The following is a 15,131-nucleotide window of genomic DNA, read 5'->3' on the forward strand; positions in this document are numbered from 1 at the left end:
AAAAGCCACTCTGAATTGCAAGGTATATAGGAATTCATCTTAAACAAGAGAGATTAAATTTTAAATCTAAAACTTGAATCCCAGCTTCTACCATAACAGTCCAAATCTTAGAATGATGCAAAGTGAAAAGCTATTATGCTGCTGTCACCTTCACCAGTGGACTTAGATGAGCTAATTATAAGCTGTTGAGAAACAAATGGAATTTGATCAGGCTGCAGCCTGATGCCAATGGGTTTCCTTTAATTCTCATGCCCACCCATGGAGAAGACCTATTTCTGCAATTAAGCTGTATCTTAACAGACATTATGAATCAAGAAACAGGACTGTATGTACAGATAAAGTATAAGAGAAGAAGAAGAAAATAAATGATTCATGAGAGTATTCAGATCAGGTTCTCAATCTAACTGCATTAATCTATGAGATTAAGTTCAGTATATAGCCAGTGAGGAAAGATCAACTCCTTCAAAACAGTATTTTCAAGTTAAGCAAATATTCATTGTCATTAATAATGAGAAAAATGGAAGGCAGAAGAACTGGCTGAAAATATTTTATCAGAAAAAACCTCCACACCCAAAACAACACTCTGTAGCAAAACCTAACAGCAAAACCTAACTTTTCTTTTTTTCCTAAAGTAAAATTTTTAGATTTTGGTTTTAATAAAGACATTTTCTCAGCAAGTGTACATACAATTCACAGGTTTGTAGTAAATTTCCACTGCAATAAGCTCCCCCATTTGTTACGTGAAATAGGAATTCATGTTCATTTATAATCAAATATCTTTCCTGGGGGGGAGGGAAAGCAAATCTTGTTATCTTCTTTACACTGTGAGGCAGTCTAAGAGGAATCTGGCACACCTGCTGGGCTGGAATGCTTTGATATTACTCAGCTGCCTTCAAGTCACTCTCAAATCATACCATGTGAAAGTAAAAGCAAACAGAACTATTTTTGAGACCAAATCCCAAATAGACAAGATAGTAATAAGGAGGTTCATAGAAACCAAGGCATGTAGAAAGGAAAAGAAACAAGCCTGTATCTACCTAACACTTTGACTGCTTTCAAAGTTTCTCTAATCCTGTATGTCTCCATAAACGAGTGCATGTTTCCAGTGCCTATTTCATAAACCTTTCAACTAAGGATTCTGGTTCTCACACAACCCTTACATTACTAGATTGCCTTAAAAGATGTTCAAAGTTTAGGGCCACAGCTCCTCTTTACACTTAAGATCTCTCTTGCACACAGTCAGGCGGCATTTGAATTAGAGACCTGAAGGCTCTCACTCCTCACTACTTAAAAACAAAGGCACCTCAACACCCAACTGTGCACGTACAGAAACATTCTCATACTGAAACATCATATTCTCAGATCAGGGAAGGGCTCTGATGAAAGCTGGTTGTCAGCACATACCTGGGCACTGTGGACAGCAGGAGTCCTGTGTGCGGGTGGGGTTTTGACAAAGAAGAGGTGGACAGACTTCAGTCTCACACAGGACGCGTCCACTGTGGCATGTACATTGTGTGCAAGAATCAATGTTCCATGTCTCTCCTTCTACAAAGTATTCCCCACCAGGAGCGTGACAGATCGATGGACTGGTGAGCTCTGGCTTTTGCACGATTATTTCATCTGGGAAAAACAGAATTGGTAGACAGGCAAAATCAACTGTGATTCTAATAATTAACAACTGTACCCAAGATTAAGAATTTCTGTTATTGTTGAAAATATATTTCAATAATGTTATTACTGAAAATAATACATAACAAAAGGTTCTTGATGAACCTCTTTTGACTTTATGTCAACTGCATCTCATGGAAAATGGGAAAAAGATAAACAAGAAAGAGCTTGAGAATCATTCTGAAAAAAGACCAGTTAATATAAATCAGATGTAACTTCAAGCATATTTGGCATTTCAGAAAAAAAATCAAACGAACCGATGATGTAGGAATTCCAAGAGGTAACTGTAAAAATTCTACTCATTAGACAGTTTCTTAACTGCTAAATGTTAGTATCAGTGCAATTCCTGAAAGGATGAGTAAGTATGCTTCTCCTCTGGGATTAAGGAAGTCCAGGTTCAAGTTAAGTTTCCCAACAGATGCTACATTAAAAAACCCCAGCAAAACAAACTAACTCCCCAAGAATCCCACACAAACAAATAACCCCCCCAACCCACCAGAAAAGAAAAAACACAGAATCCCCCACCCAGCCCTCTAAAAACATATAAGCACTTAACACTGGTGGAAGTGCTTCATCAATGTTGCACAAAAAAAGAAGGAAAAAAAAAAAGAAAAAAAAGAAATCTCCCATCTTTGAAAACTGGACCGGAGGAGCTGCCACAGTGTGTAGATTCATATTTCCAGTAACTGTATCTTACCAAATGAACCTTACTGCCTTTTCAAACAATTAATTACATTACCTCTGCAGCCCTGGCTAAAAGATTCACTCCAGCAGTTTAGAGAACAGATTTGTCTTCCTTCATGTTGAGAAAGGAACTAAAACTGTGTCCCTTGTTCAGCATGAGGGTCCTTCAGCCCTTCAGAGGGCATTAAAAATGGGGGAACTCTCTTTACCTCTTGGTGTATTGAAAGAATAAAAGAATCCTACCCTGCACCTTGAGGGTGTTTAAGCACTTATCACCAAGAAAAGGTTATGCCACAAACAGCGTGCTTGTAACCTGCTTAAAACACTTTGAAGACTACTCCACATAAGGTGCAGTAAGGGCAGTAATAGTTGCCTGCTTGTAGTAGGCAACTGGTTGATTTGGACCTGGAATGAGTCCACCAGGTTTTTCCATGCACTGTGTATAGATATCGAGATGCCTCACACAGCATGTTTTATTCAGGTGCAGAAGCCATGAGTTTGAAAGCTACAAGCTGCAAAGTGAAGCTTCAGGTTTTTAAGTGATGTCCTTCAGCCTGAATTCAACCCATTCAACATTAGATAGCTAAGTTAGGTGCCTCTGTTAAGAACTGAACTGCATCATGTTTCCTGTGCTACTATGAATGGAGGGGAAGTATGCTAAGTACTTCCCTAAGTATGCTACATCTCTAAATCACTTTCAGAAGGTCTGTCTTTCCCTCCTACTTAATTATAATGATGCCTAACGTGAACATCATCCTAATCCAAATATCTTGGTTAAGGAGAGAAAAATTAAGTGGACAGCAGCTCCTCTAGTTATTTAGCAAGCCAAAGCCTACACAGTATTTGTGGCTTCTCTTCATCATTGCTGTACTTGCCTGGAGAATGGCTTTTGTGCCCTTTGGTCTATGACACTGCCACATGGAAGACACCCAACTTAGTTGTTGTCATTTCTGGAGAATGATCAGTAGAACTGAAGGAAGCTGACTCTGGCTGATTTTATTTTATTCACAAAGTACTCATGCTTTTCTTTCAGGGAATTATTTTATCTTTCACTGATTTGCTTGTGCTATGCTTTTCCAATTGCTTACATTTATGAACCACATACCTGATTCAGCAGCATTTACCTGAAATGAGACTGCTAGTCTGCTGCCTTGTCATTGTTTGATTTTTATTTCAGCTGGAACAATATATTACATTTTATGCAATGGCATCCTAACTTACCATGGCAAAAGCAATGCTAATTTTTTTCTGGAAATTTTCCGAGTCATCTGCTTTGCATTTAGTTCTCTGCAAAGTCACAGGCCTGTTATGCTACAGCTCATATATTGTTCTTTATCAAAAAAGCATAACTAGATATTACTGCTGTATGTATGGTATTGCCTACTGCCTCCTTAGCAGCCCTGATAATGAAATATCACTGCAACTGAATTGCTACAAATTTGCAACTACTACTGCAAATTTACTACTACTAACCTGAAGGAGCAACTAGTCAAACAAATGAACACTTTCTGCATAGCATGGTTCTGCAAAACACTAGCAATTAATGGCTTTGTGAATCTTACAGGAAACCTGGAGCTTTTCATGAGCATTGTGAGGAACCATTTAAACCTCTTGATTTATAGAAACATGGTTATAAGGAACATTGTAGCAGTTAAGGTATCTCTTGCTCTGTTGACAACTAATTAAATATTGAACTGAATGTAACCACTTTTTTCAGTCTGAAAAATGACCTGCGAGAGTTGCCCGTACCCTGCTGATAGGTTAAAAGTGCAATTCAAAACTCAGTACATGAGGACTGCTAATTATTTCAATACCCTTATGACAAACACATTTGAGTGACGTGCTCACAATCTCACAATTCCAAACCACATTCCTATCTATTAAAATCCATGATATTTATTTAAAATCATCAGTGAGGAATCAATAAATTGCAAAATAAAATTTGAATTACATTTTTAACAAATATAAGACCTCAGTGGGGGAAACAAAACCACACTGAGACTAATTTGGCCTTATTCGTATACTTATATATGCAATCCCTTTAAAATGCTGTGTCTGCCCTAGCACTGTAAGAGTTTACACCAAGTATGACTTTGCTAACACAGAAGGTAGGTGACCAGTGTCTTGAAAGCAGGAACAATGTCAGACAGAGAAGCCTATGCAGACACTCTCTCTTAAAGGAGTGGATGTTGCTGGGCAAGCAGTGGCTCTTTTATAAAAGAGATCAACATCAACCCACCAAAATTCTGAATCTTGAGTTTATCTAATGAAAGAACTGACATGCTAACCTGTCCCCGTCCATATGAAGTATACCATCCCCTAAAATACTACACAAATCATTGTGAAAAGGCTGAAAGAGAGACAAACCTTTGAAGTCGTGCATCTTTCTGGGGACTATATTTTTCCAGTTACCACAAGGTGTGAAATGGATTGGAGATCACCATGTGTCTAAGTAATCTAAAGAGATTGGTTATCTTAAGCCACAGGGAGAATGCAGTCTTCTCTGTCACTTTCAGAAAGTGGATCTGGCTATTTATTTTGCCCTTAGGGTTTCCTGTTCTTTACAAAGAATTTGAAACAATTCATAATTGCTCATATTCTCCTAGTGCTGTCTTACTGTTTTTCTATTCATAACAGTTTCATGAGCCTCAATTGTTCCTACTTGTAACATGACTTCCAATAAAACCATAGACAATATCACTGTATTGCAAATTAATCTACTTAGCACATAAAACACTGTAGAAATAGTTCTGAAAACAGAGCATTAATCTTACACCCTACCCATACCTTTTCATAGATGTTTTTCATATTAACACTTACTAAAATTGTATTGGAATGCAACACGAATTGTACTTGGTCTTCCCACTGAAAGCATTGAAATAATCTACAGGAGCCTTCCCTCAGAACACAGAATCATAATATTCAATTACTTAAGACACCTGTTTGTGTACACTTTTGAGGGGTTGTGAAACATAGATCAGGAGATAAATTTTAATAAAACTCCACTTTAAAATCAAAAAAAGAAAATGTAATGGCTTATTACAATATTTGCTATCATAGATAACAGAGTAGAAACTTTTACTAGTTTAAAGATTTCAGTGTGTCAAAGATTAACAAGCTAGGACCCACAACATGTATACGCTTTAAATTTTTAAATTGCTATTTTTCACAGCTGAGATCTTAACGACAGCAAGTAATCATGTTATATTTGTGCATAGAAACCTTCATCTATACCTATTACTGAATGATGCATGAGATTATTTTCATGTATTAAGAAACAGAACACATGTGAAATGAAACTTGATTACAAAGGATGTAAAAGAAATCACATTACCTGGACACGATGGACAACACTGCCCTGGATGTATGGTGGGGTTGCCACAATTAGGAACGGGACAGGTGATCAAGGCACACATTTCCCGTCCATTGTGACAGTAACATTCCCTGCAGCCATCGTGCCAGCTCTCCTCATTCTCATGTCGGCGCCCATCCATCGACAGGCAAGATCCTGTTTTAACAGGAGGCATGAGAGAAGCCGTTGCCTCTGCACAAAATCAAAGAAAAATGAGGTGTCCTGATAAGCATCTGTTGCTTAGGAAGAAACACGCCAATTTCATGCCTGGATTCCATTTATTTTTAAAGCACATATAAGACCAAGTTCTGTCATTTACACTTAGAAATAAAGTAACAACACACAGGAAACAATTAAAAGGTATGCTGAAGGGGATGACAGGATGTAGTAGAATTTATTTCCTTGGAAAATATAATGACTTCTTTCTGTCAAACCTATACCAATCACCAGAAATGCAGTACTGTCTAAATAACATGAGAAAAAAAGAGAAATGCTATGGAGGGAAATAGGAGAAAGCATGAAACATATTTAAAATGAAATATTTAAATATCACAGGATATTAGATTATCTATAATGTATCTGATAGCAAGTAGAATATAAAAGCATTTACAAAAGCTACAGATGGTCTTATGAATGATAAAAAATTACAAGCAAACGCTAACAGGTAGATATTGGAAATATTACATAAAGTACTTCTTGTGAGAAATTATTTGGTTATATTACTATGATAAATGAGATGTTTGGAAGAGAACTGCTTTGAGAATTTTATCCCTCATTTTTTTTTAGCTTTTACTGACATGAGAATACAGTAGCTTCTTGGACTGTTGCACTCCATTGGAACACACAAGCAGTTGGTCCAGGGAGGATAAAGTCTCATTGGCATCTTAAGGGGTATTTAAGTGCTGCAGGATTCAGCCTCAATATACTCTTTGTTAATCCACTGAGTGAATTTAGAGCCCAACACTCCCCTACTCTCCATCATTATTATGATGAAGGATTTAGGATCAGTTTGTCAGTGAACTGAATTGTTTTCATTGGTAAGTCAGTGATGCTCTGCTGACACACATATATATAAGGTTATTTGTATTAAGTTCCTCATTTTATTTTCTTCTAAAAAAGGGATGATATATGAAAAGTAGCAATGTTTATATGTAATTTTAGTAACCATTTTTCTGTTCTGTTTTTTTTTGCTTGTTGACTTTTTGATTGGTTGGTTGGGGTGGGTTTTTTTTTGGGGGGGGGTTGGGTTTTGTTTTTTTTTTTTTTTACACACTAACATGTAGGTCAGCACTTCTTCAGCTGCAGCAGATCTATCAAAAGTGGTCTAACAAGCAGATGGTACAAAGTTTGAGGCTGGTTTTCAGAATAGAAAGCCAATACACAGAAATTACACTAGCATACCATTTTATGAATTAAAAATAAATGCTGCACAAGGATAAAGTACTTCTTAGAACAGTCTTCATCCTATTGCATGAACAAAAATATTATAAAAAATTTAAATTCGGTTACTATACTTTTATACTTTAGTATCAGATTATATAAATTCTGATTTGACTTAATTTCACTGGAATACTGGTCTATATTGAAATTATTATTGACACTGGGAAGTCCTAGATAAATGAAGTATCCGATGTAATCAAACTTTTTTCCTGATCTATTCTAAAGTATGCTCCAAAATTTGGAGAAACACAGCAAGCACATAGGCAACTATTCAAAATTAAGTTCACACACCAAGACTGTTTTCACTTTTCAGTTTTTAATTACAATTAGTACAAAAGCTAATACTTGAAGAAACCCAATGTCTAAATACAAAATGGGAATAACTGGCTAACTAAAGGTATGGTTGAAATGATCTGAGATACAGTAGTTTACAAGGCAAAAAGAAGTAAGTAATGTGTTAAGGTTGCAGAACAAGCAAGTTCAATTTAAGATACCAGTACAGGAGCACTATAAATTTAAATGCAACACTACTACTCTATTAGTTTGAAGATTTTACCACTGCTAAAGTACAATATCAAGTTTTTGAACAGCGATGAGAAACCATAGTAACAGGGTTTATTTGACTTAGAAATGCACCTCGTCAAAAACAATGTTTAGGAGTCACCAGTTGCAACTCTTTAAACGTTGCAAAAATTCTAAAGGGAATGGTGCTTAGCTGTTGTACATGTCTTCTAAGCTTAGGACAAAAAGAAACCAGTTCAATGTGTAGGAAGGGAGACAAATTTTAGAAAATTTATTTAAAAATGTCATATATTGCTAACCACAAGAAAACATTATTTTAGAGAAATTTGATTGTTTTGTTTTTTTTTTTCCTTTGAAAGTGGAGATTCTTAATAAATTAAATCTTAGACAAACATCTGTCAAGGCTTATCCAGATAGACTCTATTTTATTCAAGGTCAAAGAAATGGACTCTCAGTTTTCCAAAGGACTACCCCAGCCCTGTACTTCTATGGCCCTACTTCTATTAATCCTGCTGTAAGCTATTTCTGGCAGAAGTAATTTAGGCAGTGGAACTAACTCACAGGCAGAGGATTTACCCATACCTTCCTCTTACTTAGGCATTTTGGGTCAAAATTTTAACAAGGACTCACATTTTCCCTGGAACATACTGGTGATTGCTCTAATTATTCTTTGAAAAGTTGCTAATGACATGATGTTGAAATGATATTCCTCTTGGCTTGGTATCTTTATGATCACGACAACAGTAAATACTTAGAGAGGTATCAAGTTAATTTCACTAATTATTTGTGCTTATTTTAAAATTCACCCTTGTTAAGAAAAGCACTTCACAGTGTGCATACACATAATTAGTGACCAAAGAATTGCATCTGTTTATAGTCTGGGATGCAATTATGGCACACCTAAGAGAACACTCTGCGTATGTTCCGTCACAGCATCACGACAATAAAGTGTTGTGATTGTGAACATGGAGACAAATGACAAGCTGAGTGATAAGAATTATCTCAATGGAATGCCCTTCAGCAGTTACCCTTTCTTATTTAATTTTTAAAATTTTAATTTCTAGTAAAAGTCATATATTGTAGCTTATGTCAGTGAAATGTCTCTCTGCTTCTCATATCTGCAAAGTACATTTATAACATTTCAACTTTTATATTGTTAGAAGTCTTAAAGTTTTGTTATAACTGTTTGCAGTGTATTATGTCATGTAGAGAAAAGATAATGTCGGATATTTCTGATTTATATGCTTGCATGTTTGCCTTCAGCTACAGGCGAGTGACTTCAGGAACTCATACACTTTCTTCCAGTGCTATGTTCCCATAGCTTACCCTATTACATTTTATAATTTTTTAAAATGCAAAAGAAATAGCTGCTAAAAATGGTAAGAATAGAATCATTACACAAACCAATGGAAAAGTAATCAAACTTACTTGACTATAGCTATAAATCAAAGCACACAAGTAAGAATCAAAGAAAGTAAGCATGAAAGAGCAGTGAGGATCAGAAAGAGACTGAGCACAAACGAAAAGCTATTACATGTAAAACATGGAGATGAGCTACGAAGGAAGCCTGATACCCAGATTAATGTAAAACAGAATCTGAAAATATCTTAAAAAACAGACATGCTAAAAGCAGCACAAATATAAAGCAGACAACTAATGAACATCTGATCTCAATATCCACCTTGAACTTGATGGTTACAGGTTCGGCATGTGGAATCTGTGAAATTTTTAACTTAAGAATACCTAGTCCTTTTTGCTGGGCAAGTGCTCTCTCTACTCATTGTTCATTACAATTGCTTGAAAAGTGTCCAAGAAACAGCACTCCCATTTTAGACAATATACAGGATATCTACCAAATCCAAAACTTGTTTGTAAAGAAAAGATAATGGTGAAGAAGCCAAGAAGAACATCGCTAATGAAAAAAAAAGCCTTCGACTACCTTATTTCTAGCAGTTGCTTATTAAGAGCCTGATCCAATTTTTATTAATGATAACAAATTTTTTGTGACTTTTTAAAGGGAGATGAAAGCAGAGCTGAGGCTTTCTGCTGAAGCCAAGATGCACACAGATAATAACAAACACCATCAGAACAATACAATCCTTTGAGCAACGTAGAACCAACTCCCCCACCAGTTACCATATTTCAATTTGTACATATTCTGTGCAGTATTCCTTTTCTTTTGCTCTGTTTTCCAACTGCTTTGAAAACAAGTTGTAATTAGAGGTGGTAATGCACTTGCACGTACCTCTACACTTGCAGATAACACAGCCGTGACTGTTCTGCTGGAAGCCCATCGGGCAGATTTTACCACAAGGCAGATCCGGGCATTTCTTACATCGACAGATTTCACAGCCGTGCTTGTTCTTCCTAGATGACCAAAATAATTTGTAAAAGGTCAGCAAGACACTTTAAATATCTACATGTCATGATCTTTAAAGCAAAAGCATCCCCTAAAAAAAGTGAGTGATAATTAAAGAAAATTATTGTTAATTGTCACCCTTAGATTCACTGGTTCTATGGGATGTACAGGTCTCCAACCCTGGCATGTGCTCCTACAAACAGTTTCATACATAGTTATCTTTAAATGTTTAATTTCATTTGGTGCAATTATTCATGTATTTTGTAAAGAATTACAAGATTAGGGTGCTCATTTCCAATTTTTAAAAAATTAAATTATCTGAAGACTTCATTAAACATTAATCATTTTACAAATACCAGCCAAGCATTGTGCCTAACTTACATTCTACATGTAAACCCAGAATTTAAATTGAAGACTATTTTCCAATTAGCTTAAAAGGGTTTAAAGTTCAAATTTTTTTCAGGTGTACAAAAAAATATGGGGAAGTTCATCCCAAAGACAGGGTTCCTGAGAACACTGGCATCAGCTCGGCATCAATGTGTTTTTAAAATATCTTTATCTTATTCACAACTACAATACTACGCCCATTAAAATGTGCTGTCATTTCTAAAAAGCTTTTACTATGTAGTTCTCATAGATTTTCTAATAAAAATGTTTTGTGCACACTTTAGTTAAAAAAAAAAGTGTTTCAGCTTACTTAAATACAGAAAACACATACAGAAATCTGTAATTTTCCTCTGTACATCAGTATACTAAATGTGTGATACTATAGAGTAAAATTACTGCTCTTTACAAGATACAGTGTAAGAGGCTGAATGCTGCTTTTTTTTTTTTTTAAATGCTTTCTATTTATAGATAAACTGTGTGTTTAGTGCTAGCCTGTGGAGAAGTCCTGACCTGTGTGATGTTTTCACCAAACTCCCACAACTCCCCTGAATGAGGCAGACAGCATGTCTGAGACTGGGAATGCCTGGGCAAGTTATTAAACGGTCCAGATGTGATACTTAGTGAGTCAGTGTCAGATCTGATACTCTGTGAGTCCATGTCTGATCAAGGTGTCATTCCATCATGTCTAGGACTTCAAACGAATAGCAGCAAACTGCAAGATTCAATATTTATGCCTTTTAACCTTAATCTGATTAATAGTAAATGACTTTGCTAAATATAGTTCAGAATAATCCTTATCAGCTGAAGAAAAATATTTTTAAGAATTTAGTGTGACATCTACACTGGGATTCCCAGGGAAGAATACCAGCAGTAGTAAATTGAAAGAAATCAAAAGGAGAAAAAGTGGATTGCTTTAGACACCACAGAAAAGTCAAAGAATAGAATGGAGTCAAAGAACGGAAAGAAAACAGAATTTGTTTTAAGAACATATTCAAGGTATGTCAGTATAAGTCAAAAAACACAATGACAAAAGACATTAAATAGACCTTACTCAATGTTTTTCTCATATTATAACTTTTGAATAGTCTAAAGCAAGTGGCCTTGAAAATAACAATTTATGTATGCGCTTGTAATATTAAAACTAAAAAAAGCTTTTCCTGTTCAAACAGAGCAATACTCAATCACACTAAGTAAACAGTAAAAAATTCTGGAGTTCATACCAGCTCTCTGCTATTATTCAAAAACATTCACATCCTTGAGCACATGGATGAAAGCAGTCTTCTCAGACTCTGTCCTGATAGCTTTAAGTTATTCACCTGGTACAGGCAATAAATTAAGACCTATGATATGGAAGCAGTAAAAACTCCAAAATCTACCAGCCTTAGTGCACTCTTTAAATATCACATCTGATTAACCTGCTGATATATCAGTTTATAAAACAATTTTAACAGACATTAACTTTTAAAACACAAATACAAAGCAGAAATAAAAATATATGTTCACATAAACAGTCTGGAGACTACTGAACTCACGTCCTGTACTAGCTACTGACGATGTTGTAGGAAAAAAAAATGGATTCCATCTTTGTTGCAAATAGCAATTAAATATATTCTGATGGCTATTATTCTGATTTTTTTTCTCTTTTCTTTGCCAAAGTTCAAAATCAAATTTAAGATAGTGCAAAGGATTTCACTGCCCCTTATGAAATAGTTACAGCATAAGAGGATGTATATGGTGATTTCGAGTAAATTTAGAATACAGTTGTAAGTTGTATTTCTTTATTGCTGCTGTTTTATTCCAGCCACCCTTCCTGCCGATTCCATCGTGAAGTTCCCTCAGTTTCAGACACCTTAACACCATTTGTCTTTTTGTCTTCCAGCTTTAAGAGACCTGTATTTTGTGCCTGTACACTGGCATGGCTCAAACTTCACACTCCCTGGATGTTTTTAAACAATTTTGCATGCTTTGTACTTGTTTTAATTGACTTCACTCCTTTGATACTTAATGGAAGCAATATTATCCTCTTTAAAAAACTGAGACAGCTAACCAGACATTATTTCTGCTCAGTCTTCTAGGTTTTTCTTTTCTGCTACCCATCTTCAGCCATCCTTGCCTTTGAAGCCACTGGGCAAAAGTTCTGGGAAGACTAAACTGATGCTGCTTTTCTCTAGCTTCCCTCCTGCTCTCCTTTCTGTCACTTGAGAAACTAAAAATAACTCTCATCTACTCTTGAAGTCAACATGACTGAAGACAATTTTATTAACTCTAAAATTCTTGCTTTTCCTCTCTCATCTACTACTCAGTGTACTAAGAGAAGGACACACTACACAAAAGACTGCCATTATAAAAACCTGTTGCAATTATGGACAAGGGTTAAACAGAACTCTGAAATGAATCAGAAATTAAAGGAGTATTAGTATCACACTAGGAGCTGCAAATGTAGTAAACTACATTAAAAATCCTACAGAAATAAATTGCATATGAACATTATCTGAAGATCTGCTATCATGAGGTAGAAATTAAACTGTTATGAAAAGCAGGCAATAACATGGAATGGACCCATGAAAAATAAAATATATTCGTAAAATATATATAGAAGCTACCAGACTAACTACTAAGAAATTTCTGTGACAAAAGATCTGCTCAGTTTTCTTCACCTATTCCACAGTCTAATAAATACCACAAATATCTACTTTTATGGAGAAAGAACTCCACCACAAATACAGGTTTTGAACACATTTACAAAAACTTAGATAAGAGATAGCACTGTTCTTCACAAATTCTGTAAAGTAATTATCAGAAATGTCTCACTAAAATTAGTTCTGCTGTCATATCAACATTAAAAGAAACTTGAAATATTAGATAATCATTTGAATAAAATAAATGGGCTATAAAATGAAAAGTTATCAAAGCATGCAAACAGAATTTTAAAAAGCTATGTGCAAGAGACATTACTTGTAAGTAGCTTTCTCATCTTGTTTGTCAAATTCTTCAAAAAATTTTAAGCACTTCTTTGCTTTTATAATCTGCTGCTGTTCTTTGAGTTGCTGTTTCTTAATATGTTGATCAAAATCCATTTTGAAGAATACTGTCATCTCACATCAAGTAACAACATATCTATTTTCCTGCATTTCCCCCTGCTTTGCCACAAAGTAAACACACGTACATATGCCTGGAGTTTTGCATATTTTCAGTATGGACAGGGATTGTATTAAATACACTTTCAGAATCAGAATACGTACAAGTATCCAAAGGGACAGTACTTGTCACATACAATGGGTTTGCACTTCTTAGGCCGTGGTCGGCACTGACAGATCTCACAGTTGTGGATGTCAGTCTGGAAGCCGAAGGAACAGTCCAAGGAACAGCCCGAAATGAGGCCAGTGCACAGCTCCTCCCCTGTGAAGGACACATACAGGTTATCACAACATGAAAACTGTTTATATCAAACCCATCTTTAGCAGACTAAATCTTCTGTTCCCTTTTACTTCATAACTTTTTTAGTACTGGTAAGCCTTACCTTCAGACTCTTCTGTTTTTAAAATATTTAACAGAATTCTCCAGTAATGACCCAACCTGCATGAGCAGACACCACAGAATTTCTTCAGTTTCTGTCAGGAACCTGGGGAGTACCACCATAAACTAACATGATTTAATTAATAGATGGTCTCTGCAGCCAACGGAGACCTCTTTAGGGATATGGACATTTAAGGTTTTTCCAAAGAGGAAGTCAGTACATTACTTATTCCGTTTCTTACTTCTGTGAGCCTGAAATGTAAAGATAATCTTCACATTTTTAACACAATAATATACTGAAGGCAGACTACATAAGGAATCTTAGCTTTACTTTAATGTCTTCTCTTCTGTTTTTGTAATGTTGCATTTCAGACTGCAAAACAAAGACTTAACCTGATGTGGCTAAGCAAAGTGTTTCCTTATTTTTTCTACCAGATTAATGCTCACTTGTTAAAGAAGGTATGTTTTTTACCATCTCAGAACGAGACCAAAGCTTTGGAGAAAACTGGCAAATTCACTGCCTACTTCTGCCATGGAATTCGGGCATACAAGTGCAATACAACATAAGAGCCTCATTATCCCAAACAACAGTTCTCAGTTTAAGTAGGATGAATATCATCAGGTTCATGGCTCTCACCTCTCCATTTTTATGCAAATTTGGTGTCTGAAGCAAAAAGGGTGCAAGTTTTGGGGTTTTTTTTTGCCATTCAGAATACAGAAAAATGCCAGATCCTTTCATAACCTCTAGAGATTGTGTGTGTAAGCAGAGTATCGATGCCACAAGATTTAAGCGTTTACTCTCAGTCAGATCCAACCTTTGCACAGCAACGGTAACCCTTATCTCAGGTTCTTGCTTTATTCAGACAGAAACACACAAAGATCTTAATGAACTTTCACACGTTTCTGAAGGATTAAGTCAGGCTGACCTATCAAAAATACTAGATTTTTTTAATATGTAGCCACTAATGCTGATTTTAAAACATTATACTGCAGAGGAAACTTTGGTATTTTCTCTGGTAAAGAGTGATGTATGTGTAATACAAAGAATTTCCTTGAAGCAAGTTAAAATAATGAGAATTTCTTTTGCATTTATGATATTTATATTAGAATGTTTGTACAGAATTATTGCCTCGCAGCATACAGCAATAGTAATTAACTAGACTTTTCATTATGTAAGGCTTTATAAGGTAGTCATAATTTTTA

The 15,131-nt window shown here is 35.5% G+C and overlaps 1 protein-coding gene across 4 annotated transcripts in view; it reads right to left on the bottom strand.

The window, feature by feature from the left end:
- CRIM1 (cysteine rich transmembrane BMP regulator 1) overlaps positions 1 to 15,131 on the bottom strand; it is a 197,224-nt gene that overhangs the window by 10,777 nt on the left and 171,316 nt on the right. For all 4 annotated transcript variants that reach the window (XM_032682577.1, XM_032682574.1, XM_032682575.1 and 1 more), the window contains 4 exons: positions 13,655 to 13,811; positions 9,912 to 10,033; positions 5,687 to 5,896; positions 1,405 to 1,620 (listed from right to left, as the gene is read on the bottom strand). In XM_032682577.1, coding sequence (XP_032538468.1) covers positions 1,405 to 1,620; positions 5,687 to 5,896; positions 9,912 to 10,033; positions 13,655 to 13,811 — 705 coding nt within the window. The remainder of the gene's footprint in view (positions 1 to 1,404; positions 1,621 to 5,686; positions 5,897 to 9,911; positions 10,034 to 13,654; positions 13,812 to 15,131) is intronic.

This window comes from Chiroxiphia lanceolata, chromosome 3, assembly GCF_009829145.1.
Source record: "Chiroxiphia lanceolata isolate bChiLan1 chromosome 3, bChiLan1.pri, whole genome shotgun sequence".
Taxonomy (NCBI): domain Eukaryota; kingdom Metazoa; phylum Chordata; class Aves; order Passeriformes; family Pipridae; genus Chiroxiphia; species Chiroxiphia lanceolata.